General features: G+C 46.9%; 1 protein-coding gene across 1 annotated transcript in view; it reads right to left on the reverse strand.

The window, feature by feature from the left end:
- Positions 1 to 3,606: 3,606 nt before the first annotated feature.
- The window catches only part of DMBX1 (diencephalon/mesencephalon homeobox 1), a 38,743-nt gene continuing 16,310 nt past the window's right edge, over positions 3,607 to 26,039 (reverse strand). The window contains exons 2-5 of the mRNA XM_032805043.2: positions 15,847 to 16,012; positions 8,910 to 9,088; positions 5,720 to 6,074; positions 3,607 to 4,024 (exon numbers count right to left, since the gene is read on the reverse strand). Of these exons, the coding sequence (XP_032660934.1) occupies positions 3,624 to 4,024; positions 5,720 to 6,074; positions 8,910 to 9,088; positions 15,847 to 16,000 (1,089 nt within the window). The 5' untranslated portion in view covers positions 16,001 to 16,012 and the 3' untranslated portion in view covers positions 3,607 to 3,623. The remainder of the gene's footprint in view (positions 4,025 to 5,719; positions 6,075 to 8,909; positions 9,089 to 15,846; positions 16,013 to 26,039) is intronic.

Below are 26,039 nucleotides of genomic sequence, written 5' to 3' on the forward strand. Positions count from 1 at the left end.
GAAGAGGTGAATCACATGCACATTGACACAGTCTCCAGGTACATATTCTTTTCATGACCCATGTAAAATAGAAGTTGTGGAGATTCTGGAGGTTCTTGCCTCGTCGTCTGTAAGGAAGCCAACATGTTCATTCCAACATTTATGAGATGTGTTTTGTTTGGGGAATGTTCTTCTCCCATTCAGACTAATACATAACAATTAATTTTTGACAGTTTGCAGTGAACTACAGAACCCTGCTAAGTGAAACAACATTTCATTCAGCCCCAGAGTAATGACATTGTCAGGGTGATGGTGGGAGAGGCGTAGAGTTTCTTTTCAGTGCACTAGCTCTGCTTGGAATACTAGAACAGCTTGAAAGTAAGATAAAGATAAAGCACTGTCTAACTTGGGAGATGCTATCTGCACTGATCATTACACTGTCTTCTCCTTAAGTGACCTTTGGGCCTTACGTATTTGCACTAGATGTGATGTACACGTTGTATATCACATCTAATGAGAACGAGTGATAAAAGGGGGAAAAAATGTGAACATTTAGAAATTTTGACCAGCTCTATGGCTGATTTAAAATGGTGGAGGTGAGTTAAAGAGGGGGAAACAGTAAAAAAGAAAAAAAAAATTCATTGAAAGTTTTCCTCAGTTTTGTTTTTGGAAATGCATCAAAACTTTGAAATTCAGACTAGCTTGCTTGGATGTAAGAGAAGATGGAACAAAGATACCAGATTTTGCCAAACCAAAAAGAGGGGTGATTTGCAACAGGGTTCTAATGGATTTGAACACCTAAAATTCCTGGGAATGAGATACACGATTTGTCTTCCCTATGTATTTATGGCTGCGGGCTACACTGACAAATTCAGCATAGACAGTCCTGGAAATAAACAAATATGTACCACATGGAAAGATTCCTCCCCAAAGACTGATGAAGACTTGAAATTCTCTGCCCCTGGATCAGCTGCCTTTAGGATTAAAAGACCTGGAGTTTTAATGGAGTGACACGAGCATAGAGGGGAAGGAACTCAGCGGTCAGAACAGGACCTGTATCTTGCATATCAATTTTTATCTCTGGAGATCAATGGGATTAGATATGTAACACGATGCACATAAGGTTCAATGGATTGCTACACTGTGATTCTGGAAGGAATTTCCTCCTGAGGCAAGCTGAGAAGAACTGTAGGGAAGTTTCTGCTTCCTCTAGTGGATTGAGGGAAGTTAATTGTAGCGTCAGGTGCGTGTATCTGCCACACTCCATTTCCTTAGCTTGCTGAGGGCTACAGGCAGAGGTCGGGCACTGATAGATTTTGATCCTTGTAATCTTCTATGGTGTGTTTCTATGTCCCCTAGTGTAACAAGATTAGTGTCCTGACCTGCAAAGGGATGTCACTGACTCCAGTCATACCATAGCAGAATTGAATGTCATGTGTCACTTAGGCCACCCTTCTCGATGTCTCACTCTATCACCCTTCCTGGGCAAAACTTAGCCTTGGGTGCTTAAAATGCTTTTCAGTTGCTCTGCTGTATTAAAACCATCTTTACACCTGCCCACCATCATCCTTAGGGCAGTAGGAGATAGGGAGGAGAGGAAACAAACAGGTAATACAATGAAATAAAATGAAAGCTCATATTTGGTGTCAGTGGTTTTGGGTGGCAGGCACCCAAGTGCTATAAAATATAAAGACTAGGATTTTCAAGAAGGCCTCAGGTAGAAGGTGTCAATATGGTTTGGGTTCTTTGCAGATCCCAGACAAAATACCCGTTATAGGGCTGCATCTTGCAGCATTGGTGACATGCGTAATCCTGTCAACCACTTGAGCTGAATGAACATTTTCCATCAAAACGTTTGACTGAACTGAAATGTACACAAACTTATTTCCACATTTGTTGAAAATGTGTCTTCAGTTTTTGTTGACATTTTTCAAAGAGGAGGAGAGAAATCATTTCCCAGCCAGGTCTGGTCAAGACTGGAAACTCACCAAGCGAGACTTTTAGCAGAACAGCTTGAGAGAGACAGTCGTAGTCGAGCAGGTTGTATTCTTTTTTCCACATTTAGAGAAATAAGTTGGCCATTTTCTTCTGTGCTAGTGTAATCACATTGGTAATAGGACAGAGCTAGGCAAAACAGAAGTCAGTAAAAGCTTTTAGTTCATCAGATACCCATGTTATATATGTGTGTGTGTATATATCACACACACTCTCCCACACTAATCGCATAAGGGCCCGATTTTAGCTGGTGTAAATGGGCATAGTTCCATTAACAGTATCAGCAAGGATCAGGCTCATGTATAATTTTGATTCAGAACTTCAACATCCCACTGGGTTGCGGGATGTCTGGATCTGGGATTTTGGTTTGGCCTTCTCCCGAGAGGAATGGCTATTTGCAAAATTGAGATCCGCATCTGGGCTTGGATTTAAGTCATCTCCTAAGCTCAGGAGTGTTCAGATCTAGGTATTGGTTCAGGCCCACCTCTAGCCTATCTGTATTCATTCTCTGCTCAGTCAGTTTCTGAGACAAGCAGGGGAGCCCCCAGGGTTTGTGGTCTGAGGACAGAATTTGGCATGGAGACAGTTTTCCTAAACACAGCTTGAATTAATCACGGTTTTGATGAACTGCCACATAATGCAAATGGTGTATGAACACAGCAGGAGTTCATACCAACTTTTTATTGTTCTTTGTTGTCCAAGTTAGACCAAAATGCTTTTTTTACACATCATTTATAAATAGAGTGTACACTTCAGTGAAGAACAAAGACGCAGCAACCTCAGTAAAAGTCTTGTGAATTTGACAAAAACTAGTGCTTTCATTTTTCCTCGCTCTCTAACCAGCAGAGCCCGGTGGCAAATTCTTTGTCCTCTGTCTTTGAAGAAGTGCTTTTAAAAAAAAAAGTTCCTACTGACAGGAAGTGCTTTACCAGGAACCAACCCTGTACATCATCCCTGGTGTTTGCAGGATGGGTTTTAACGGAGAACTGGAGAAGATATGATAATGGCATTCAAAATCTTTTCTCTGAATTCCGCTTGCTAGACTCATTCAGAACTCTGGCCAAAGAAGCACCTCCCGCTCAGAGCTTGCGGGGGTTTTTTTGGATTGTAATTTTGATTCTAGCTACAACAAGTATAAATCTGAAAGAAAGGAGGAGGGAGGAAAGAGAGCAAAATGCTCCATAATTCTGCATAAGGCAACACAGACAGCAACACACAAGTGAAGGATGTTTTCAACAACAGAATCTATATACACAGTATGAAACTGGGGGGGACTAGCTTTTCCAGAGAACGAAACAAAACAAAAATCACAGTCGGCACATTATCACAGTATCAACGAAAGAGGGATCTTTCTGGACATTATAGTTTTAACTCCTCGGTCCTCAGGAGAGGTTTTTAACATCGAAGTACACGCCCTCTTTCCTTCCTTATTAAATACTTCAGTGGAAGTGGGGCCAGTAGCAGTACCTGACGTGAAAATGGAGCTAGTGAAGAAGTAAAGGATTTAAAGTATCCCCCGAAAGGGAGCACCTTGATCCAGGTGGAGAGGAGAGCTGAGCATTTTCAAAAGAGCCACACATTTAGTGCCAGCGGAAGGTGCCTTCTCTTGCGGCCGACGGTAGGGTGGGGGTGCCCTTGCTGCCTTGCGGTCAATTTGGTAAGGTATCAAGTCCGAGGGAGGCAGCGTGCTGCTTTGCCCGGAGCCTTAGATTCTCAATACTTGTCGTTTTACTGTTCAGAGTAGGGAGGGAGCTAGACGCCTGCAAGATGGGTGAAGACCAGACCTGCTGGGCATGGGAGAGCGACTGGTAATACGACTGACAGTGGAGAGAGCTGAGGGGCGCCATGTTGACATTCATGCCCAAGTAGGGCATAGCAGTTGGGGTCCCCATTTCAAAGGAGGAGTAATGGACCAAGTTGTTAGTGGCGGCCATGTGCTGGCGAAATTGCTCCTGGAGACGGAAGAGGCTTAGAGGCGAGGAGGAGTAGGAGTGAGTCTGAGACATGCCGCTGCTGGAGGAAGGTGTCACCGTGGCACTGATGGGAGAGTCTGCGTTAGAAGACAAGAGGTAGGGATGGGGGTTAGACATATGTGGCCGCTGAATAGAACCATCTCCCTAAGGAGGGTGGTGGCTGAGGAAGGCAGCTGATTTACAGAGAAGGAGGAAGGAGAGGGGTGCTATGGACCTTTTATACAGAGTAAGTTCTCCGGAATATGGATGGAATATGCAAATCACCTTGCACATCTGTGTGCTAATTAACCAAAAGCCAAATTGCAGCAAGGGTGCTGACGAATTAATTATCTGGACCAGCGTTCCTGTAACTGCCTCCCCTGATCCTTTCCAAGCAAGGCTCAGACAAGGCCATGGAAAGCGACAGTGTGGGGCTATTATTGTGAAGACCCAAAAAGAACCAGAATGGAGAACTGATCTCTCCATACTGGCTGTTCAGAGGAGATCTTGTTTGCTGAGTCCATGGTGGAGAAACCCAAGCAAGCAAGATTGGGGCCCTATAATACGCATCCAAATGGCAGATTAGAGCCACCTTTTCTCAAAATACAAGAATGGGAGGAGTGTGGGGTTGGAGATGTCATTCAAGGAAATTAAAAAAAGTGTCAATTTAAATCTGACCAAAAAAGAAATACTTTTCCCACAGAAGGCACAAATTGGCCTGGGGAACTCATTGCCACAAGGTATATCTGAAGCCGAGAGATAAACAGGAGTCCCAAAAGGACTGAACATTTAAAAGCAATAATAATTATTATTAATAATAAATAATTTGGAAGAGGCATACACTCTCATGCTTTGTGTTATAAGCCAATCTCTAACTGATGGACACTTGGAAGAAACTTGCCATGGGCAGATTCTTCTAGAGCTACCCACTGCAAGAGCTGGCCACCATCAGAGTCAAGATTAGATGGCTCACTAGTTGGATACAGTCTGTCAATTTCTACATTCCCCAGTAAGGGCCATCTCTGTATCCTGGTGGCCTTCCACTTCATTCTTGAGACAGTTTGCACACGAGTAGGATGGATGTATTTGTTCTGTGTTTAGTGGGGAAATGCATTGGCCAAGCATGAGCAAACCTGTCACTGTCTTCTCTGGCGAGATTAGGCCTGGTTGTCTGTCTTGCAGGCTTTGTGGTATATTCTCAACAAGCTCTTGGAGGGCTAGGATTTGACCCCTTTGTCATCCTTTGCAAGCCATTACAGTCCATCACGAGCGGAAATTCTGATTCCACACTATGAACTATTTCTGTGCTAAACTTGTTAGTCATGTTTGCCCTACTGGGTCACATGCAACTGGCATCTACCTCATTAAAGTGCCTGGCGGACCTGGCTTGAGAGGGAGCCAGGTTTTTTAGCAAGTGTGTGATCCCCAGAGGGCATTTAGACTCTTATCCAATGGGGAAGTGTGCGCCCAGTATGCCTGTGAATGGCATGCTGTCACTGAGCAGTGTTCTTCTGTTCTCATCTAATCTAATAGGGGGATCTCAGCCCCCTCTGCACTGGGACCCCATGTTACAACAGAGGGCCTCCCTGCATCCCGTCTAGCCATAAAGAAAGGAAGAATTGTCATCACGCACCTAGACCAGTTTTCTTCCCTCCCAGGGGATTGTGACATCCGTCTTCCAGGCTGGGAGAAGCCCATGATCAAGGGCATATCATACTGTACTAGCCTATGCTCAGCCTCTGGCTCCCATTCTGGCCCTGAGACCAGGCATCCACATGCGCACTGACCCTCACCTGCTTTCGGACTGGCTCTCTTGCAGTTCAGAGCCTTGCTCTCAGCGCCGGGACCTTTGTCCACTTTGGACTCCTCCAAGGGTTTCTTAAAGTCCTCCTCTCTGTCCGTCTGGTCCTCTGCTGCGGACTCACTGGCCGACTGCTCTGACAAGGTGAGGCTGAGCTCCGTGCTCACTTCGCTCGGCTGGCTCTGTGGCTTGTCTGCGTCCGAGGTGGAAGTCTGGCTTTCCAGCACAACCGCGTCCGTCTTCCCCTCGCTGTGGCTCCCTTCTGAGTCCTTTTGCTTCTGCAGCTGCTCCTTCTGGAGGCTGCGCTGTTTCTTCCGGAATTTGGCTCTTCGGTTCTTAAACCAAACCTTGATCATGCAAACAGCCACAGGGAGACAGGATAAAAACCACAGTTAATGCAAAAATCAAAAAAAGTCAAATGGACTGGGATTTTGAAGAGAACTCAAGGTATGCAGGCACCCAAATTCCACTTGTATTTCAATGGAATTTGGGTGCCTAACCCCCTTAGGTGCTTTTAAAATCTCCAGACAATGCTGGTTCTTTAAGAAAACACAGCTGTCAAGAAAAAAAGAAATCTGTAACCCACAGACCTGAGATATTAAATAGGTAGAGAGCACAATGTTCTGCTAGCTTTCTAAAAACAGCCTATATCATGTTAATTTGTACCAAAAGCACACAAAAACAGTCAGAACAAGTCATATTATAGAGGACATATATATGCATTAATTAGGGCCAACGCTTTAGATTATTTGATTTGAATGATTAGCTGAATGGACTTAAATAACAACAGCCACCTCTTATGTAGCACTTTTCAGCTCAGTAGATCTCAGAGCTCTTTACAATGTAGGTCTAAAGCCTTATCCCCATTTTACAGATGTGGAAACTGAGGCACAGAGGGGGGAAGTGACTTGCACAAGGTCACCTGACAGGCCAGTGGCAGAGCTGGGAATGGAACTCTCATGTCCTGAGTCTCAGTGCTCTGTACATTAGAATACTCTAGAGTCTCTAGACTGTAAGCTGTTTGGGGCATGAAGTATGTGTGTGCGTGTCCGTGCATAGTAACTAGCAGTAATACCTTGATCCCTGAGTGTAGACTCTTAAGGGTACGTCTACACTACCCTCCGGATTGGCGAGTAGAGATTGATCTATCGGGGATCGATTTATTGAGTCTAGTGTAGACGCAATAAAATTGATCTCCGAGCGCTCGCCCGTCGACTCCAGTACTCCACTGCTGTGAGAGGTGCAAGCGGAGTCGATGGGGGAGCAGCAGCAGTCAATTCAGCACCATGCACATGCCGCGGTACGTCGACCTAAATATGTTGACTTCAGCTACGCTAGTCTCGGAGCTGAAGTTGCGTATCTTAGATCAATCCCCAACCCCCATTGTAGACCAGCGCTCATTGCTACCACAAAACAAGATGATAAATTTTGCAATTTAACTGACTTCATTATGTATGTTGTAAACAAGCCCTCTCTGTGATGAATGCAGCTCTGTTGTGGTATTGTGTTGTTTTGTGATGGTACTGGGAACCAGGTCTCGAGTGGTACGTACCCTTGCTGGGCCAAATATGTATCATCCGTGTGATGTAATGCCTCACATTAAAATTTTTGTGCTAACCCTTTAAAGCTGTACAGCAAGGTAGCATCTGGAATCACAGGACATTTGATTCCAGTATGTCAGGTCAGGTAGTGAAGGAAGTTTCCTTGGTGGGAATTGAACCAATAACTCCTTAGGAACAAAGTCAAAGGTTCTTACTCTTAAGTTACAGGAAAATATCCAATTGCTAATACTAGTATTGTGTGTGTGTGTATATGTGTGTCCTTTTCAACATACTGTCCCAATGTAACTCAATTTGGGAATAAATTCAGAAGGAGACAATCGGCTCAAGATTGTAATTCGCAGATTGCAAAGCCTGAAGGGACCATTGTGATCATCTAGTCTGATCTCATGTATAGCACAGGCTGCAGAACTTTATGCAAATAACTCCTAGAGCAGATCTTTGAGGAAAACATCCAGTCTTAGTTTAAAAATCAATGATAGCGAATCCACCACAACTTTTGGTAAATTGTTCCAATGCTTAATTACTCTTATCATCAAGAATTTACGCCTTATTTAGTCGGACTGTGTCTACCTTCAACTTCCAGCCTTGGATCATGTTATATCTTTTTCTGCTAGATTGAAACCTCATGTCCCCTTCCCGTTTTTTCCAGTTAAGTCTGGCCTGCTATGTAGCTCCTTAAACCCATACTGAGCAGGCACCCATTATATCAGTAAGTCATGCAGCACATCAGTATTTGTAGGTGAAAAATTATTTTCCCATCCCACAAGAATTTGAGTTTGAAGAATATTTTTACCTCAAATTGTGACAAAAAGTCAAGCTCAAATTTTCACAAACAAAAAATAAATTCAGCTCAGGTCAATCAAAATGAGGTTCTCTTTTGACAATTCTGTTTTTATTTTGATTTTGTCCTTTCTATTTTCCTTTTTTAAAATGTCAGTTTCTCAACAAGACTAATGTTGATCCAAAACCCAGAACTTTTTAATTTTTTGTTGTTTTGAAAATGTCCCATTTTGACAATTTAAGCTCCTTTGTTAAAAAATTCAAATTGAGAAACTCCTCAAAAACCAACCACCTCCTTCAAATAATTTCAGTTCTGATTAATTGGCATTTTACACTGGAAAAAGTTTTGTGAAAAAATTCCTGACCAGCTCTACTTATTTGTTTCACTGGAGGAGAACAGAAACTGTTGGACCAGATGGTCTGAGACGTTATATATATTGACATTGTTGGGAGGGAACAGCTGGAATTACTTGTGCTCCCAGACCTCTGAGGATGCCAGAGAAACAGTCATGTAAGTAAGTAAGTAAATAAATAAATAAATAAGTAGACTTGTGGCCATTTCTAAGATTTCCCCCAAAGAGAGTTGGAATCACAAATGAAAGCCAGGGCTACCCTCAGACAACACAAACCCTCAAAAATGTGTGCGTGGATTCAGTTTCTGTTGCAGCTCCCTCAGTCTGAAGCAAAGATTTAAGTCCATTTTTTGCTGCAGAGAAAACCCTCCTTCTTTGGTTACTATGAAACCATTTTGAAAGAACTACAGATCAAGCCAACGCAGTGGGTCCTCTTCGTATATCTCTTAATAGCCCTATTAGAGCAAGCAATGTAGAACACTCATACCTGCACTCTGGCTTCCGGTAGGTTGGTGCACATGGCCAGTCGTTCCCGCATCACCACATCTGGATAGTGAGTCTTCTGGAAAGTCTTCTCCAGGGCTTCCAGTTGTTGGGCAGTGAAGGCTGTGCGGCTTCTCCTCTGTTTGCGATGCTGGGATCCATAACGGGCCTCCAAAATGATGTCTTGAAATGTACAGCCGTTGGAAGACAAGAAAAGTGGCCAATTTAATTATTGGAATTTGCAGGTTGACATCTGAAATCAGGCCCCAAACGAACAAGGAGGTGGGGATTGTGGCCTAAAGGTGGAGCAGTTCTCCCAGTGGCCCTCATCCTGTTCTAGCTTCAATTCTGCAGTCAGGCTCTGTGTCAATTAATGAGGTGAGGACGTGTAACTCATAAAACCGCTGCCTCTGGTTTTGTTTTGGGGTCCAACTTTTAGAAGGCACATTGCTGTCAGGATTAGAGGTCACTTTGGCTCCTGTTATGTGTCTCATATAGCTTATCACAGTCCTCAAAACACTAAGTTGGAGAGGCAGACTTTAAGGTCATGGGCCCTGATTCAGGAAAACACGTACACATATGCTTAAGTCCCATTGATTTCAATGCACAGGCTTAAGTGCTTTTCTAAATAGGGATGCTTTAGTGAAAGTAGGCCTATACATTCCCATCCTCTGAACTCTCCCCACATCAACCCATGTTCTTTGGCAGGGTAACAAGTCTGGTGGATAGAGGGGACGTGGTAGATGTGGTATATCTTGACTTTAATAAGTCTTTTGATACCGTCTCACGTGACCTTCTCATAAACAAACTAGGGAAATACATCCTAGATGGAGTTACTGTAAGGTGAGTGCACAGCCGGTTGGAAAACTGTTCCCAGAGAGTAGTTATCAGTGGTTCACACTCAAGCAGGAAGGGCATATCGAGTGGGGTCTCGCAGGGATCAGTTCTGGGTTCTGTTCTGTTCAATATCTTCAACAATGATTTAGTTAATGGCATAGAGAGGACACTTATCAAGTTTATGAACAACACCAAGCTGGGAGGGGTTGCAAGTGCTTTAGAGGATAGGATTAAAATTCAAAATGATCTGGACAAACTGGAGAAATGGTCTAAAGCAGGGTTGGCGATCTCTGGCACGTGGCTTGCCAAGGTAAGCAACCTGGTGGCCCGGGCCAGTTTGTTTACCTGCCGCGTCCATAGGTTCTGCTGATCGTGGCTCCCACTGGCCACGGTTTGCCACTCCAGGCTAATGGGGGCAGCAGAAAGTGGCATGGGCCGATGGATGTGCTGGCTGCGGCTTCCTGCTGCCCCCATTGGCCTGGAGCGGCGAACCGTAGCTAATGGGAGCTGCGATTGGCCGAACCTGTGGATGCAGCAGGTAAACAAACTTGCCCAACCTGCCAGGGTGCTTACCCTAGCGAGCTACGTGCCACAGGTTGCCAACCCCTGGTCTAAGGTAAATAGGGTGAAATTCAATAAGGACAAATGCAAAGTACTCCACTTAGGGAGGAACAATCAGTTGCACACATACAGAATGGGAAATGACTGCCTAGGAAGGAACGCACTGCGGAAAGGGATCTGGGGGTCATAGTGGATCACAAACGAAATATGAGTCAACAGTGTAACGCTGTTGCAAAAAAAAGCAAACATCATTCTGGGATGCATTAGCAGGAGTGTTGTAAGCAAGGCACAAGAAGTAATTTTCTGCTTTACTCTGAGCTGATTAGGCCTCAAGTGGAGTATTGTGTCAGTTCTGGGTGCCACATTCAGGAAAGATGTGGACAAATTGGAGAAAGTCCAGAGAAGAGCGACAAAAATGATTAAAGTTCTAGAAAACATGACCTGTGAGGGAAGACCTAAAAAATTGGGTTTGTTTTGTCTTCTCTTCTCCAGACTGAGAGGCGACATGATAACAGTTTTTAAGTACATAACAGGTTGTTACAAGGAGGAGGGAGAAAACCTTAACCTCTGAGAACAAGACAAGAAGCAGTGGACTTAAATTGCAGCAAGGGCAGTTTATGCTGGACATTACGAAAAACTTCATAACTCTCAGGATGGTTAAGCACTGGAATAAATTGCCCAGGGAGGTTGTGGAATCTCCATCATTGGAGATTTTTAAGAGCAGGTTGGACAAACACTTGTCAGGGATGATCTAGATTAGGGGTTGGCAACCTTTCAGAAGTGCTGTGCTGAGTCTTCATTTATTCACTCTAATTTAAGGTTTCATGTGCCGGTCATACGTTTTAACGTTTTTAGAAGGTCTCTTTCTATAAGTCTATAATATATAACTAAACTACTGTTGTATGTAAAGTAAATAAGGTTTTTAAAATGTTTAAGAAACTTGATTTAAAATTAAATTAAAATGCAGAGCCCCCCGGAGCGGTGCCCAGGACCCGGGCATTGTGAGTGTCACTGAAAATCAGCTTGCGTGCCACCTTCGGCACTCGTGCCATAGGTTGCCTTCCCCTGGTCTAGATAATTACTTAGTCCTGCCATGAGTGCAGGGGACTGGACTAGATTACCTCATGAGGTCCCTTCCAGTCTTATGATTCTATGTCACAGAGGACATACAAGACCAACAGGGTGCTGATGGGGAAGATGTAACCCAGCTAACTGGACTTGGTGCAAAAGATGGATCTTAAAGGGACCCCATGCCAACTTAGATGTGACCCAAATTTGAGATTTTAATGGTTGTTTATAGAAGGCTGACAGTTTGCTAGACAATTTCAAGGACAAAAGGGGCTTAACTTTTATAACCTAGTCACTGACCACCCTTCCATTCCAAGCAGATGAGCTAGTTACATGTCTCAAAGATACAAATTATGCCTTCAGTTTTTGTGCCCACAAAATTGGGGATGCAAAAAATGAAATACGGGCTGGAAAAAATCAGGCCTCCCAGTTCTGCCACTAAAAGCTCTAAATAAACAAGAGGGGTTTACGAAACCTCCTAGGAGTAAAACTGGTTTTAGGGTTGGTTTTTGCAAAGTCAATGAAAAATAGGCTGTTTTTATTTTCAGTTCTGCAGTATTGTGAACCCAGACCCGACACTGTGGTAGTGCATGGGAAACGGAGCTAAATGGCGCAGTAGCAATTCACGGTCTAAGATGAAGTGCAAAAGAAGTAAACGAAGTGCCCGAATGAGAAATGCATTTGATATTTTTTTTCCTGTTTAAATTCCAGCTTTAATAGTCTATGGCATCATTTTAATACAGCTAAGAATGCAACCGTTCAGACAGAGGGAATGGACACACTAGAAAGCAAATTTTACAAAGCCAGAGTAAGGCTGCTGTTTTGAGAGCGTTGCTTTTTATGTGAGCATTTGTTGTAAGTCCCCTGGCATGAATGTAAACAATAAAACAAAGCCGGCTGTCAGGCCAATCCCAGAACCACACAGTTTGGTTCCAAATATGTTAGCTAACGAGCGTAGCAAATCAGCTTTGTGCTATTTGGATATTCCAGTTCCAAACTTCCAGCTGTTTCATTCTAGGCCAGATTCTACGATGCTTCCCCAGACTATTGCCAAAGTAAGAGTGGTTTTGGTGACCCAGGGAATGCTCAGTCAGGCTAAAAGTTTCCAGAAGAATACAAAACAAAGAGGCCTCTGCATTCAAGGAAGCAATGAGTTATTAGATACCGGTAATACAGCCACTTTTGTAGGAGAAGGCAGGAAGTATCCTTTATGCATTCAGAAATAGTTCACACTGCTGCCTGGCTGCTTTCGTAAGGAAAGGAATATTCTTTCATGACAAAAGATCCCTAAAATCATTTTTAAAGTCCCATGGCATCTTGCTTCAATATATCAAGTATCAAAACCAAAGAGGAGAGATTGTGGTTTAACATCTACCGGCTGGAATATTCCCAACATTCCACATTGGAGGTTAAACCTGCCAGTTTCTCAGAGTTGGTGGTTCAAATATTCAATTTGGCTGCTAACAAGGATCTAGACAACAATTATTTCAATGCTTTAACTAGGTTTTCAGGTTCAGTTCATGAATTGCAGGTGAGGCTCTTTGCAGTTACAATCTGAAACCTCTGTTTTCCAACGTAAGGTTGTTTGCTTTTGTGCTGGCTTATTCCGACTGTCCCTGGAAGGCAAGTGTGATCTATAACCATGCACTAAAAGAGATTCAGCGGTAACAAAATGTGAACTAAGTAATCACATTAGGAGCCTGCTTGCTTCAGTGTAAACTGAAGCCAGGTCCCCTTTGCTGCTCGCCAGATTGGTGGAAGGTATATTTGGATCAGAAGACGAGAGCTTGATTAATTTACTGAAATTATCCAGATTGGTTCTCTTTGTTAACAAAAGGTTAAGATAAAATAAGTAGCCAGAAACCAACTTGAATCTTTGCTCTGAATAGTAGTGAAAGGAGTCTGAAAAGCTTCCCCTGGCCCCCGCTGTTTTCAGCCACCCCTGTGTTTTCCTGCTTGTTTATGGCTCAGGCCAGAAATGTAAAACCACAGCACATGAGTTCAGCTGTTTTTTTGGATTTTCTGATCAGAAGCCTTGCAAGAGATCCTTATTCTGTGTCTTACAGTAGCACCTTGTGAGCCCCAAGTTCACTATGTGCTGTATAAACACCTAGTGAAACAGTCCCTGTCTCCAGCAGCTTACAAGCTAAGTAGACAAAGGGTAAGAGGTGAAACAGGCCCACAAAAGAGAAGGTGACTTGCCCAAGGTCACAGAATCAGGCCTCCTGACTCCCAATCCTTTGCCCTATTAGGGGTGAAAGTGGGTCAGTATGGCGTACCAGTAAGAAGCTGGTACTGAGTTGTACCCAGCCAACATTAACATCCTTGCCCCTTTTGCCCTCCCCCCAGGCCTCCAATGGGGGGACAAAAGGGGCAGCTGCCCCGGGGCTGCCAATTTAAAAGGGCCCAGGGCTCCTGACCACCACTACTATGGCAGTGGCTGGAGCCCCAGGCCCTTTTAAATCGCTGCTGGAGCCCCAGGCAGTGCGGATTGGCTGGCTGGGGGAGGCTGACCCCCCCAGCCCTGCCCCTTCTGCCTGAGGCCCCGCCCCTTCCAGGGGCTCGGAGTCAGGTCCTCGTACCAGTAAGAATTTAACATTACTTTCACCCCGGCCCTATTCCAGAGGTACTCAAACTTCCTTGCACCACGATCCTCTTTCAAGAACAACAATTTCTACACAATCCCAAGGGGCCCAAAGCCTGAACCCACCTGAGCCCCATCACCCTGGGCTAGGGGGCCAAAATCCAAGGCCTGCCCTCCTGGCTGGCAGGGCCAAAGCCTGAGCCCCATCGCTCCAGATGGACGGGGCCAAAGCCCAAGAGCTTCAGCCCCAGGAGGGGGGCCTGAAACCTGAGCCCCAACAGCCCCCCAGAACTGAAGTCTTTGGGCTTTGGCCCCAGGCAGTGAGGCTCAGGCTTTGGTCCTTGGCCCCAGGAAGTCTAACATCAGCCCTGGTGGCCCCACTGTGGTGTCCCGACCCACAGTTTCAGAACTCCTGCCCTATTGACTAGACCACACCGCCCCCTGAGATATCTGTCCCTCAGTTATACGCTCAAGGACCAGAGAAACACCCAGATGCTTATCCAAAGCTCTTGAGATTCATCTTCATCCAGTCCTAGTTGATCAGTGAGTTCTGACAGTCAGCTGGAGATTGTCCAGTTTTACTTACCTCTTAGCAACTAATTTTTCATACGCTCTTGCAACACAGGTCAGGATGCAATTGCCCTCCAACTGCTGCTCAGCAAGATCTGCCTTTCCAGGCCGAACCCGTTAGATTATGAACTCTTCAGGGCAGGGCCCCCTAGCTACTGCCACATCAGGGTATTATTATTTCTGTCCATACTTTATATTGCAGTCGTCAGTGAGTGACCTCCAACGAGTCAGAGCCTGCATTGTGCACACACTACACAGTCCCTGGCCCACAGGGGACGGTTGTTTGTCTGCTACCCCTGCTAACTCTGACCCAAGGCTCCCGACAGTCATCTTGTCAAGCCAATAAGGGGGGTGTCTTGCACTGCTCAGCTCTCCTTTCAGTATTTCACAGTGCTGTCAATCCATGCAGCACTTTACAAAGCCTGGATGGTGACATGGTCCCTTTTCCAAAGCTGTTACACTCTGACATAGATGTGCCAAACCCTAGGGTGACAGATTGGGCAAGGGATGCTCTGAAGGGATCCAGCGTAAGAAGTGCTGGTGGGAGAAGAGGGTCTGCAGGACAGCAAGCCCAAGCTGGGACAAGGACTTCAAGTGTAGAGAATAAGCAAGTATCTATGCCAGTGGTTCCCAAACTTGTTCCACCGCTTGTGCGAGGAAAGCCCTTGGCAGGCCGGGCCAGTTTGTGTATCTGCTGCGTTCACAGTTCAGTCGATCACATCTCCCACTGGCTGCGGTTCGCTGCTTCAGGCCAATGGGAGCTGCTAGAAGCAGCGGCCAGTATGTCCCTCGGCCCGTGCCACTTCCCGCAGCTCCCGTTGGCCTGGAGCAGCGAACCGTGGCCAGTGGGAGCCACGATTCGCTGAACCTGTGGACGTGGCAAGTAAACAAACTGGCCCGGCCTGCCAGGGGCTTTCTCTGCACGAGTGGCAGAACAAGTTTGGGAACCACTTGTCTAAGCTGATCAGGGGAAATTCACCCCAGGGCAGAGGGCTGGTACAAGGTCAATGCACAATCCAATCCCACACCAGCTCTGAAATAGAACATAGATGGGGCACTGGCCCTCTGCCCAGGGTGAATTTCACTCGAAGGACTTAGTGGGTCTTTTCGAGGAGCCTAGTAGTTTGTTCATATGTATGCACGGAAGTGAGTTGACTACCTAGGTGTATCTGATCCAGCCATGTTTGTCCATGGGGATCTAATGAGTTTGCTATAGAACATTCAGGCCTGTGTAAGGTTTCATACAGCGGCAGAGTCTCGCTCAGCGTTAGCCTAGACTGCGTGTCCGGCTCAATGCAAAAAATCCATAAATTGTTCTTACCAGCCAGTCTCTCTGCCAGCGTGAGGGCGTGCACCGAGGGTCTGTAGTCAGGGGCGTGCTGGGCTTGTTGCGCCGCCTGCTGGTGAAGGTTGTACATGGCACTCAGAGAATTCATGGCGTGAAGAGAATAACCGTTAACTCCATAGTGCTGCATGGCGGCATACACCTAAAAACAACCAAGCAGAAAAGGCTTGGTTAGAAACTCATTCATTACAATACAAAGGAGTTATTTAGGGGAAGTTCTGTGGCCTGCTACACAGGTGGTCAGACTAGATGATCTCTGTGGTCCCTGCTGGCCTCTCTGAACAGTCTAATTAGTTAGATTCTTGGAAGCTTTGATGTGAAACAAAAATAATGCTCATGGGTCCTGATCCAAAGCCCACTGAATGAATGGCAAGACCCTTGAATTGCAGTGAGCTTCAGGACCTGAGACAGTAATACTGAGGTTAAAGTCAGCAATGAAAACAGCATGACCCCAGCCCTGAGGCCTAGCTGCCACCTTAGGAAACAGCATATGAATGTATTCCCCCCAAATAGTATTAAGAAATAAAAAGAACTTTTCCAAGTGACATTTAAATGAAAGGCAAAAAAAAATTGTGTGTGTAAGAGAGAAACTTGTGGCGGAATTGCTGATAATTGAGTGTATCTGGCATTTGGAGTGACTTGGTTTCCCCAATATCAAGAACATGGTTTGTAGACTACCCAAGTCCTGCTCCCCTGTTTTTTTCTGCAATTTACTTACTGGGCAACCTCAAAAAGTGTCTCTTTACCTTGATGTGCCTTAGTTTCTCCATCTGTAAAATGGGGTTAATACCAATCTCGCGGCGGTGTTGGGAGGTTGAATTAACTCATGTCTGTAAAGGAATTTGGGTTCTTCTAACAGAAGGTATTAAATGGAGATGAAATAGCAGTCACCAAATGAGGAAGGAGAAATTACAGTAAGAGAGAGGCTGGGACAGTTCTGTTTTGGTTATTTACCAGGTTAAGATAGTGGCTGCTTGAGAGAGAAAACTGTGGAGCTAACTTCAGGTGCTGGAGGTCATGCTCAAGTCTCATTGACCTCAGCAGGAGTTTGAGGTCTGTATCTGAAGGCAAAAGTTGAGCCCAAATCTTATCTTTGCATAGATCTATTATGTCAAATAAATTAACCACCATTATTCAAAGAACAACAACTTGTTTCTTTAAATTTCACCTTTATCCCTAATAAGTTTTCATTTTTCAATGTAGAAGATTTATACCACCAAGGAAAGAATCTCAATACATAGGAGCATGCGAATCTGCAGTCAAAGATCTCATTAACTGAGGACTTCTGGAATGCAAATCTAACCCCAAACATACAAGGACTTCATAAGGCATCCATAAGGCATCTGGAACCAGAAGTTGTATTGCTTTCTATGGGAGTTTGCAACAGGGTAGGATGTTTATGGGATCTCCCCTAGGAGTCTTTCACTCATGACTAGAATCAAAGACCTATTCAGCTATCTAGTTCTTTTGCTGCATCAATGCAAGGAAAAGATGGTTACTCATCTTTGTAACTGTTGTTCTTCGAGATGTGTTGCTCATATCCATTCCAGTTAGGTGTGCGTGCGCCGTGTGCACGTTCTTCGGAAGACTTTTACCCTAGCAACACTCGGTGGGCTGGCAGGGCACCCCCTGGAGTGGCGTCGCTATGGCACTTGATATATACCCCTGCCGGCCCATCCGTCCCTCAGTTCCTTCTTGCTGGCTACTCCGACAGTGCGGAAGGAGGGCGGGTGTGGAATGGATATGAGCAACACATCTCGAAGAACAACCGTTACAAAGGTGAGTAACCGTCCTTTCTTCTTCGAGTGCTTGCTCATATCATTCCAGTTAGGAGATTCCCAAGCCTTACCTAGGCGGAGGGGTCGGAGCGATCAGCGAGACGTTGCAGAAATGTAAGATCGCTGAGCCAAAGGCGGCATCATCTCTGGCTTGCTGGACCATGCATAGTGCGATGCAAAGGTGGTGGATGGAAGACCAGGGTACCGCCTGCGACATTATTTCCTGGATGGGAACATGGGCCAAGGACGCAGCAGCTGAGGCTTGGGCCCGGGTCGGAGGGATGGGCGGTGACGATGGACTGGGTCGGAACGTGAGCCAAGTCATAGCATGTCCGAATACAGGATGCTCACCCAAGATCGAATCTGTTCGGAAGAGATTGGCATTGCCCATTTCATGCGCTCTGCACCGACTACAAAAGCTGATGGGTGCGAACGTTGGAGAGGGTTTGGGTCTCTCGATATAAAGGCTGAGAGCCCTGGCGGACATCCAGAGTATGCAGCTGTGTTGTTCCCGATGCACGATGATTGTGGCTTCGGGAAAAAGACTGGCAACAAAGATGTCCTGATTAACGTGGAAGCAGAGACCACCTTAGGGAGGAATTGCCGGGTGCGGGTTGCGCTTGTATCCTTGTCCTTGTGGAATATCGCGTCTATACGGGGGATCCACATCAATGCTCGGAAGTTCCGATAGGCTCGGCCTAAACCGAGGTGATAGCGCACGGGAAGGTCTGTCTTCCAGGACAGGTACAGCAGCGAGCATGTGGCTAAAGGCTCAAAGGGGGACCCATGAGCCTAGTTAATACGAGGTTTCGATCCCAGGTAGGGGTTGGGCGTTTGACCTGAGGGTAGAGTCGCTCCAAGCCTTTGAGGAATCTGGAAACTATGGGGTGAGAAAAAATGGAACTGCCAGTTTCCCCAGGATGGAAGGTGGAAATAGCTGCAAGATGCACCCTTATAGAAGAGATCGCCAGCCCTGCTCTTTGAGGGACCATAAATAGTCCAAGATAGTGGGGACCGATACAGTTCGTGTGGGTAAGGTCATGCTGGGTGCACCAGTGAGAGAAGCGCTTCCATTAGCGAGATACGTTGTTCGCCGTGGAAGGCTTTCTGCTTCCCAGCAGCACCTGCTGCACTGAGGTGGAACTGAAAAACGCAACTCCGATTGGCTCAACCAGACAGCAGCCATGCTGTCAGATGAAGGGACTGCAGGTCCGGGTGGTGAAGCCTGCCGAAGTCCTGCATTGATGAGGTCCGGGCAGAGTGGCAGGGGAATCGGTGTCAGAGAAAGGTCGAGCAGCAGGTGTACCAGTGCTGTCTCGGCCATGCCGGAGTGATCAGTATTAGGTGGGCTCTGTCCCTGCGGAGCTTGAGTAGAACTCGGTGGACGAGAAGGAATGAGTGGGAAGGCATAAAATAGGTGACCTTTCCACAGAATTAGGAACGTGTCCGAGAGGGAGCCCGGGGAGCGACCTTGTAGGGAGCAGAACACCTGGCATTTCCTGTTCACTCTGGAGGCAAAAAGGTCTATATGGTGGGGAAAGCCCCACCTCCGGAAAACAGAATGGAGAATGTCCAGACGGATGGACCACTCGTGCGACAGGAAGGATCTGCTCAGTTGATCTGCAAGAGTGTTCTGGACTCCTGGGAGAAAGGAGGCTACTAGATCTATGGAATGGGCTATGCAGAAGTCCCACAGTTGGATCGCCTCCCGACAAAGGGAGGAGGACCGTGTCCCTCCCTGTTTGTTTATGTAATAGATGGCCGTTGTATTGTCCGTGAGCACTGCAACACAACGGCCCTGTAGGTGGCGTTGGAACGCTCGGCACGCCAGCCAGACCACTCTCAGCTCTCGGACATTGAGGTTTAACGTCAACTCCCGGGATGACCAAAGGCCTTGAGTGCGAAGGTGCCCTAGTTGAGCACCCCAACCCAGAGATGACGCGTCCGTTGTTAGGGACATGGAGGGTTGTGGTGGATGGAACGGCAGACCTGCACACACCAGGGATGACGTTCACCACCGGTCGAGGGAGCCCAGAACGCTCGGCGGAATTGTGAGTATAATGTCTCTGGCGTCTCTGCCCGGACGATAGGCTGAGGCAAGCCAAGTTTGGAGAGGACGCATTCTCAGTCTGGCGTGCTTTGTGACGAATGTGCATGCAGCCATGTGAATGAGGAGGCCAAGGCAAGTGCGGGCAGAGGTTGTTGGGAAGCTCTGAAGTCTTTGTACAAGAGAGACTATAGCCTGAAAACGATGTGGGGGCAAACTGGCCGTCGCAAGGCTGGAGTCCAGCATGGCCCTGATAAACTCTATCCTCTGCATAGGCACCAGAGTGGACTTTTCTAAATTGATCATCAGGCCTAGACGCATAAACAGGTCCTTGATGATGGTCACATGACTGATGACTTGTGCCTCGGAGGCCCCTCAAATAAGCCAGTCATCGAGGTAAGGAAAGACATGTATTCAACACCGTAGGTAAGCTGCGATGATCACCAGACACTTCGTGAAGACCTGAGGGGCCGAGGAGAGGCCAAAGGGAAGGACAGTAAACTGATAATGTTGATGATTTACCACAAAGCGTAGATACCGTCTGTGCAAGGGGTAAATTGCAATGTGGAAATATACGTCCTTCGTGTCGAGAGCGGCGTACCAATCTCCAGGATCCAGGGAAGGAATGATGGTTCCTCGGGATACCATGTGGAACTTGAACTTTTTCATGAATTTGTTCAGTCCTCGCAGGTCTAGGATAGGCCGGAGGCCCCCTTTTGCCTTGGGGATTAGGAAATATCGGGAATAAAACCCCTTGCCTCTTAATTCCTCTGGTACCTCCTCTATAGCTCCGATTGTGAGGAGTCTCTGGACCTCCTGGAGGAGGAGTTGCTCGTGAGAGGGGTCCCTGAAAAGGGACGAGGAGGGGGGGTGGGAGAGAGGGGGTGAAACAAACTGAAGATGGTATCCAACCTCCACCGTGTGTAGGACCCAACGATCTGAAGTTAATTGGGACCACTCAGGGAGGAATGGGGAAAGGCGGTTGTAGAACTGAAAGGGATCCTGGGAAGCAGTTGGTACGCTGCTCTCGGGCGCACCCTCAAAAGTTTGATTTGGGTCCTGCAGTTGGTTTGGTGAGACCGGAATTGTTACCCCCTTGAGGTCCAGACTGACGTCTGCGGTTGGTACGACCTCGTCTTCTGGAAAAGTCTTGCCTTGGCCTAGGCGGAGGGTAAGGTGCGCTGAGATTGGGAGCGGAATGACTGTCTTTGAGTCTGTGGCGTATGCATTCCCAGCGAATGCATAATTACGCAGTTGTCCTTTAGACTCTGCAGCCTGGGATCCGTCTTTTGTGAGAACAAGCCCTGTCCATCAAATGGCAAGTCTTGTATGGTATGTTGAAGTTCAGGTGGCAGGCCTGATACTTGCAGCCATGATATACGTCGCATGGTTATTCCAGAGGCGACCGTTCTAGCCGCCGAATTGGCGGCATCTAGAGAGGCCTGTAGGGAGGTCCGCGCTACTCTCTTCCCCTCCTCCAGAAGTGCTGTAAATTCCTGGCGGGAGTCCTGCAGGACCAGCTCTTAAACTTCCCTACTGCCTCCCAGGTGTTGTAGTTGTACCTACTCAGGAGGGCTTGTTGGTTCACTACCCTGAGTTAGAGGCCTCCCATGGAATAGATTTTCCGTCCCAACAAATCCATACGCCTGGCCTCCCTTGATTAGGTGCAGGGGCTTGTTGGCCGTGGTGCTCCCGTTCATTGACGACTGTACAACCAATGAACAGGGAGGGGGGTGCACTTAGAGGTACTCATACCCCTTGGAAGACTCCATTTATTTCCGTTCGACCCCTCTGGCTGTGGGCAGGATGGATGCCAGGGATTGCCAGATGGTGTCTGCTCTAGCCTGGATCGAACGAATGAAGGGGAGAGCCACTCTAGTTGGTGTCTCTGCAGACAAAATGCTTATCACCGGGTCCTCCACCTCTGGAACTTCCTCTACCGGTAAGTTAATATTCTGGGCAACACGCCGCAGAAGGTCCTGGTGTGACCTGAGGTCAATTGGAGGTGGGCCCGATGATGACGTCCCTGCTACTGCCTCATCCGGCGAAGAGGACGACGACAGCCCAGGGAAGAGTGGGTCCTGCACAGACTCCTGATCCTGGGGGACCTCCGGAGCCGTAAGATATGTGGTTCCGGTGTGTGGGTACGGGTTTCCTCTGTACCAACCAGAGAACGTCTGCTCACAGTGGCCTCTGGCACGCGGTATTCTGAGTGACCGGAGCGTGATGGGCCAGCCGGTTCCCCTTGGGCTTGGTGATAAGCCCAAGGTGTCCAAAAGGACCACTGATGAGGTCCGTGGTCCGGGCCATGGGTATGCGTATCTGAATCCCCATAGGAAGCACTGTCCGCATGGGATGAGACGGATGGATGACGAGAAGGCCACTGGGGAGCTGAGGCCGATTGAATTGGGTCTCTGCGTCCATTCGATCCTTCTCTACGCAGTACCAGAGAACGGTACCGGGAGTCGTATCGGTGCCGAGAATGGGACCGGGACCTGTGATCAGCGCGGTGCCGGGAGGTCGACCGGGCCGTTGAAAAGCTCTGTGCCGAGTTGGCTGTGAGAGGTACGCGCGGTGCCCGGGACCTGGATCGGTGCTGAGATCAACCAGGACGGTGACTGGGATCTCAAGCGGTGCCGGCGAGTACGACCGGTACCGAGATGGAGAGCGGTAGCGGGGACTGCTAGCCGGAAGGGATTGGGATCGATGTGGACCTGGATCATGACCAGTGACATTCGATGGTACCAGGTGGTCATGGGTATAATTCCCCACTCTGAACTGAGCGTCCAAAAGATGGGACCAGCATGAATTTCTCTAAGCTCATTACAGCTAGTTTACTTTGTAGCGCTGCACCAACCAGGAATCCAGTGCCCTGGTACACTCTGGTCCCCACCAAACCTTGCCCGGGAACCCACAGACCCAGATCCTCTGGATCTTAACACAAGGAAAGTAAACCCTTTCCCCCACCGTTGCCTCTCCGGGCTTCCCCTCCCTGGGTTACCCTGGAAGATCACTGTAATTCAAACTCCTTGAATCACAAAACAGAGAGGAAATTCACCTTCCCCTCCTTCTCTCTTCCCTTCCCAACTCCCTGAGAGAGAAAGTAATCCTAACACAGAGAGGAAATAACCTCCTCTCCTCCTTCCCTCCTTTAGCCCACCCAATTTCCTGGTGGATCCAGACCCAGTCCCTGGGGTCTCACCAGATAAAAAAACAATCAGGTCTTAAAGAAAAGCTTTAATTAAAGAGAGAAAACAGTAAAAATTATCTTTGTAAATTTAAAATGGAATAGGTTACAGGATTTTCAGCTATAGACACTGGAAACCCTCCGCACTAAGTATACAAGTACAAAATTAAAATCCTTCAGCAAAATACAAATTTGAACTCCTCCCAGCCAAATACACAATTAAACTCCTTCCAGCCAAATGCACATTGCAAATAAGAAAACAAACATAACCTAACTCGCCTTATCTACCTAGTACTTACTATTTTAAACTGATAAGAGCCTGATCGGAGAGATTGAGAGAAACCTGGTTGCACGCTGGTCACTCTCAGAACCAGAGAGAACAAACCAAAAACCTAACAGCACACACACAAACTCCCTCCCTCAAGATTTGAAAGTATCCTGTCCCCTGATTGGTCCTCTGGTCAGGTGACAGCCAGGCTTACTGAACTCGTTAACCCTTTACAGGCAAAAGAGACATGAAGTACTTCTGTGCTATTAACTCTTACTTATCTGTTTATGACACCAGGTGAAGATGGCCTCATCATAGCGGGCTTGCCCAATGATTGAACAACCCGCACCGACGGTGCCGGGGGTTGAGGCAGCTCAGGCTCAGTCAAGGCAATCAGTTCTCATGCTGTGGAGAAGGTTTCCAGTGTGGAGGGCATGACAAGCTCGACCACGGCGTGTGCCGGGGAGCTGATAGGCACTGGACTCGACGGCTCTTGTGAGACTGGAATCAACGATGCAGAGGTCTTCGGTGCCGGCCGGTCTGACTTGGTTGTACGCTCTGACTGCGGCATAGATACAGGGGCCGCAGGAGTCTTATGCCTCTTGGGGAGAGGGAGCAGTGCCGGGCAGAAGCTTGGGCCGGTGAAGGCTGGTGCCGAGGAGCCTTCACTGCAGGCGTGCACTCCAGTGCGGAGGAGGCACTTGTCCCCGGTGCTTCAGTTGGTGCCAAAGATGGAGGAGTTAGAGCTGCCTCCATCAAAAGTTGCTTCAGGTGAATGTCCCGTTCCTTTTTAGTCCGTGGCTTGAAAGCCTTGCAGATTCGGCACTTGTCCGCGAGGTGGGATTCACCCAAGCACTTTAAACAGGAGTTGTGAGGGTCTCCTGTGGGCATCGGCCTATGACAGGCTGTGCATGGTTTGAAGCCTGGGGAACCAGGCATGGGGCCCGGTACTGGGTGAGGAGAAGAGGCTAATTCCCGATCCTCTTTAACTATATACAATAACTACTACAAGAACTACTAAAACAGAACTAACTAGAACTATAGAGAATTGAACTATATACACAATAACTATATAAATGAGCGAATAGCTAGGGAGGTGGAGATCAGCTAAGCCATGCTCCACTGTTCCAACGACCGACACGGGAGGTAAGAAGGAACTGAGGGATAGATGGGCCAGCAGGGGTATATATCAAGCGCCATAGCGGCGCCACTCTAGGGGGCACCCTGCCGGCCCACCGAGTGTTGCTAGGGTAAAAGTCTTCCGATGAACGTGCACACGGCGCGCGCACACCTAACTGGAATGGATATGAGCAAGCACTCAAAGAAGAATGTTCCTTACCACAGAGATATTTCCATAAGTCTGAAATATTCTTGAGGCTTTATACAGTGATGGAGTAATTTTGTGCAGTCATGAGACAAACTGAATCAGGACAGACAGGATTAACAATAGGTAGACTTGAAATATGCCTGTTTTCCACAAAGCTCCATCCATGTTGTCTCCATTGAAGGAAAGGCCTGTCAAATATGCTAGATGAATTACTCCATAGAAACCTGATCCAAGATCTGCCATATCCTGTATCTAGCTTCAGCATGTGTTGTTAGAGCCTTCATATTGAGCAGTTCTAAATTCACTTCAAAGGTCTATTTGAAGAAAACTAGCTGGCAACTCAGCATATCTCCCACATCACTCATGCTATAGGGTAAATTTCTCTCTTGCACAGACAGCTCACACAAAACCTATGTGCTATTTTAAGCCATCAAAATAGAGCTTAAGTAGGACTTAAATAGTGCAGAAGCCTTTTGCTGGTCTTCTGTATATGGGGAAACTTTCTCGTAGTGTGCACTAGTGAACATAGGGCCAGATTGTCAAGAACTCAGAACCTGAGTCTGGTGTAGGTAGCAGCATCATTGAGTGTTTGGCCCAGATTCTTAGTTGGAGTGAAAATAAATAATAAGCCAGGTAGCTCTACTGAAGTCCATGGAACCAAGACAATTTGCACCAGCTGTGGGATTTGACCTTGGGTAGCTTCTGCATTTGCTCATCCAACTTAACAGCTAGACCTGAGTTTACAAACAGCTGTGAGCCAGGTTCATGATCTGCATATGCAGTTTTCAGAACTAGAACTTGGATCAGTTTATTTTCTAACGCAGTTTGTACACTGTTGGCTGTAACTTAGAATCCCATGTAAAATGGCGCATTTAGAAACCGTCACTGAAATGGAAATTCCCCCTGCAAGATAGAAATATCAAAGAGGATTATTCATGGAGGATAGGTTCATCAATGGCAATTAGCCAAGATGGGCAGGGATGCAACCCCATGATCTGGCTGTCCCTAACCTCTGTTTGCCAGAAGTTGGGAGTGGACGACAGGGGATGGATCACTTCATGATTCCCTGTTCTGTTCATTCCCTCTGGGGCACCTGGCATTGGTCACTGACGGAAGATAGGATACTGGGCTAAATGGACCATTGGTCTGACCCAGTATGGCCATTCTTATGGGAAACTCCATAAAAGGCCCACTTTTTCCAATGAGAAAGCATTTTCTTTGGTAAGCTTTCTATTTATTTGGTTGTTAAAAGGCTTTCCTCTGTGTTAAACTCTTTGTGTTGGCCTGGAAGAAAAGGTGTACATTTGAAAAAGGAGATTCACACTACTTTAACTATTTGTAAAACCAGTCAATAGATAGTTATTGAGAAAACTGGAACAGTCTGGAATACTGCATTGGCAGATGACAGATGTAACATCTTTGTTACCATGCACAGTAAATACAGAGTGATAGACAAAATAATATGAAAGAGCAGGCCAGGATATCGGTGTTCTATGTTCATAGTCTATTTAATCTAGCAGACGTGAGTTAACTGAGATCGCACGTAGACCCGCTTTCATTGT

Source organism: Chelonoidis abingdonii, chromosome 7, assembly GCF_003597395.2.
Source record: "Chelonoidis abingdonii isolate Lonesome George chromosome 7, CheloAbing_2.0, whole genome shotgun sequence".
NCBI lineage: Eukaryota > Metazoa > Chordata > Testudines > Testudinidae > Chelonoidis > Chelonoidis abingdonii.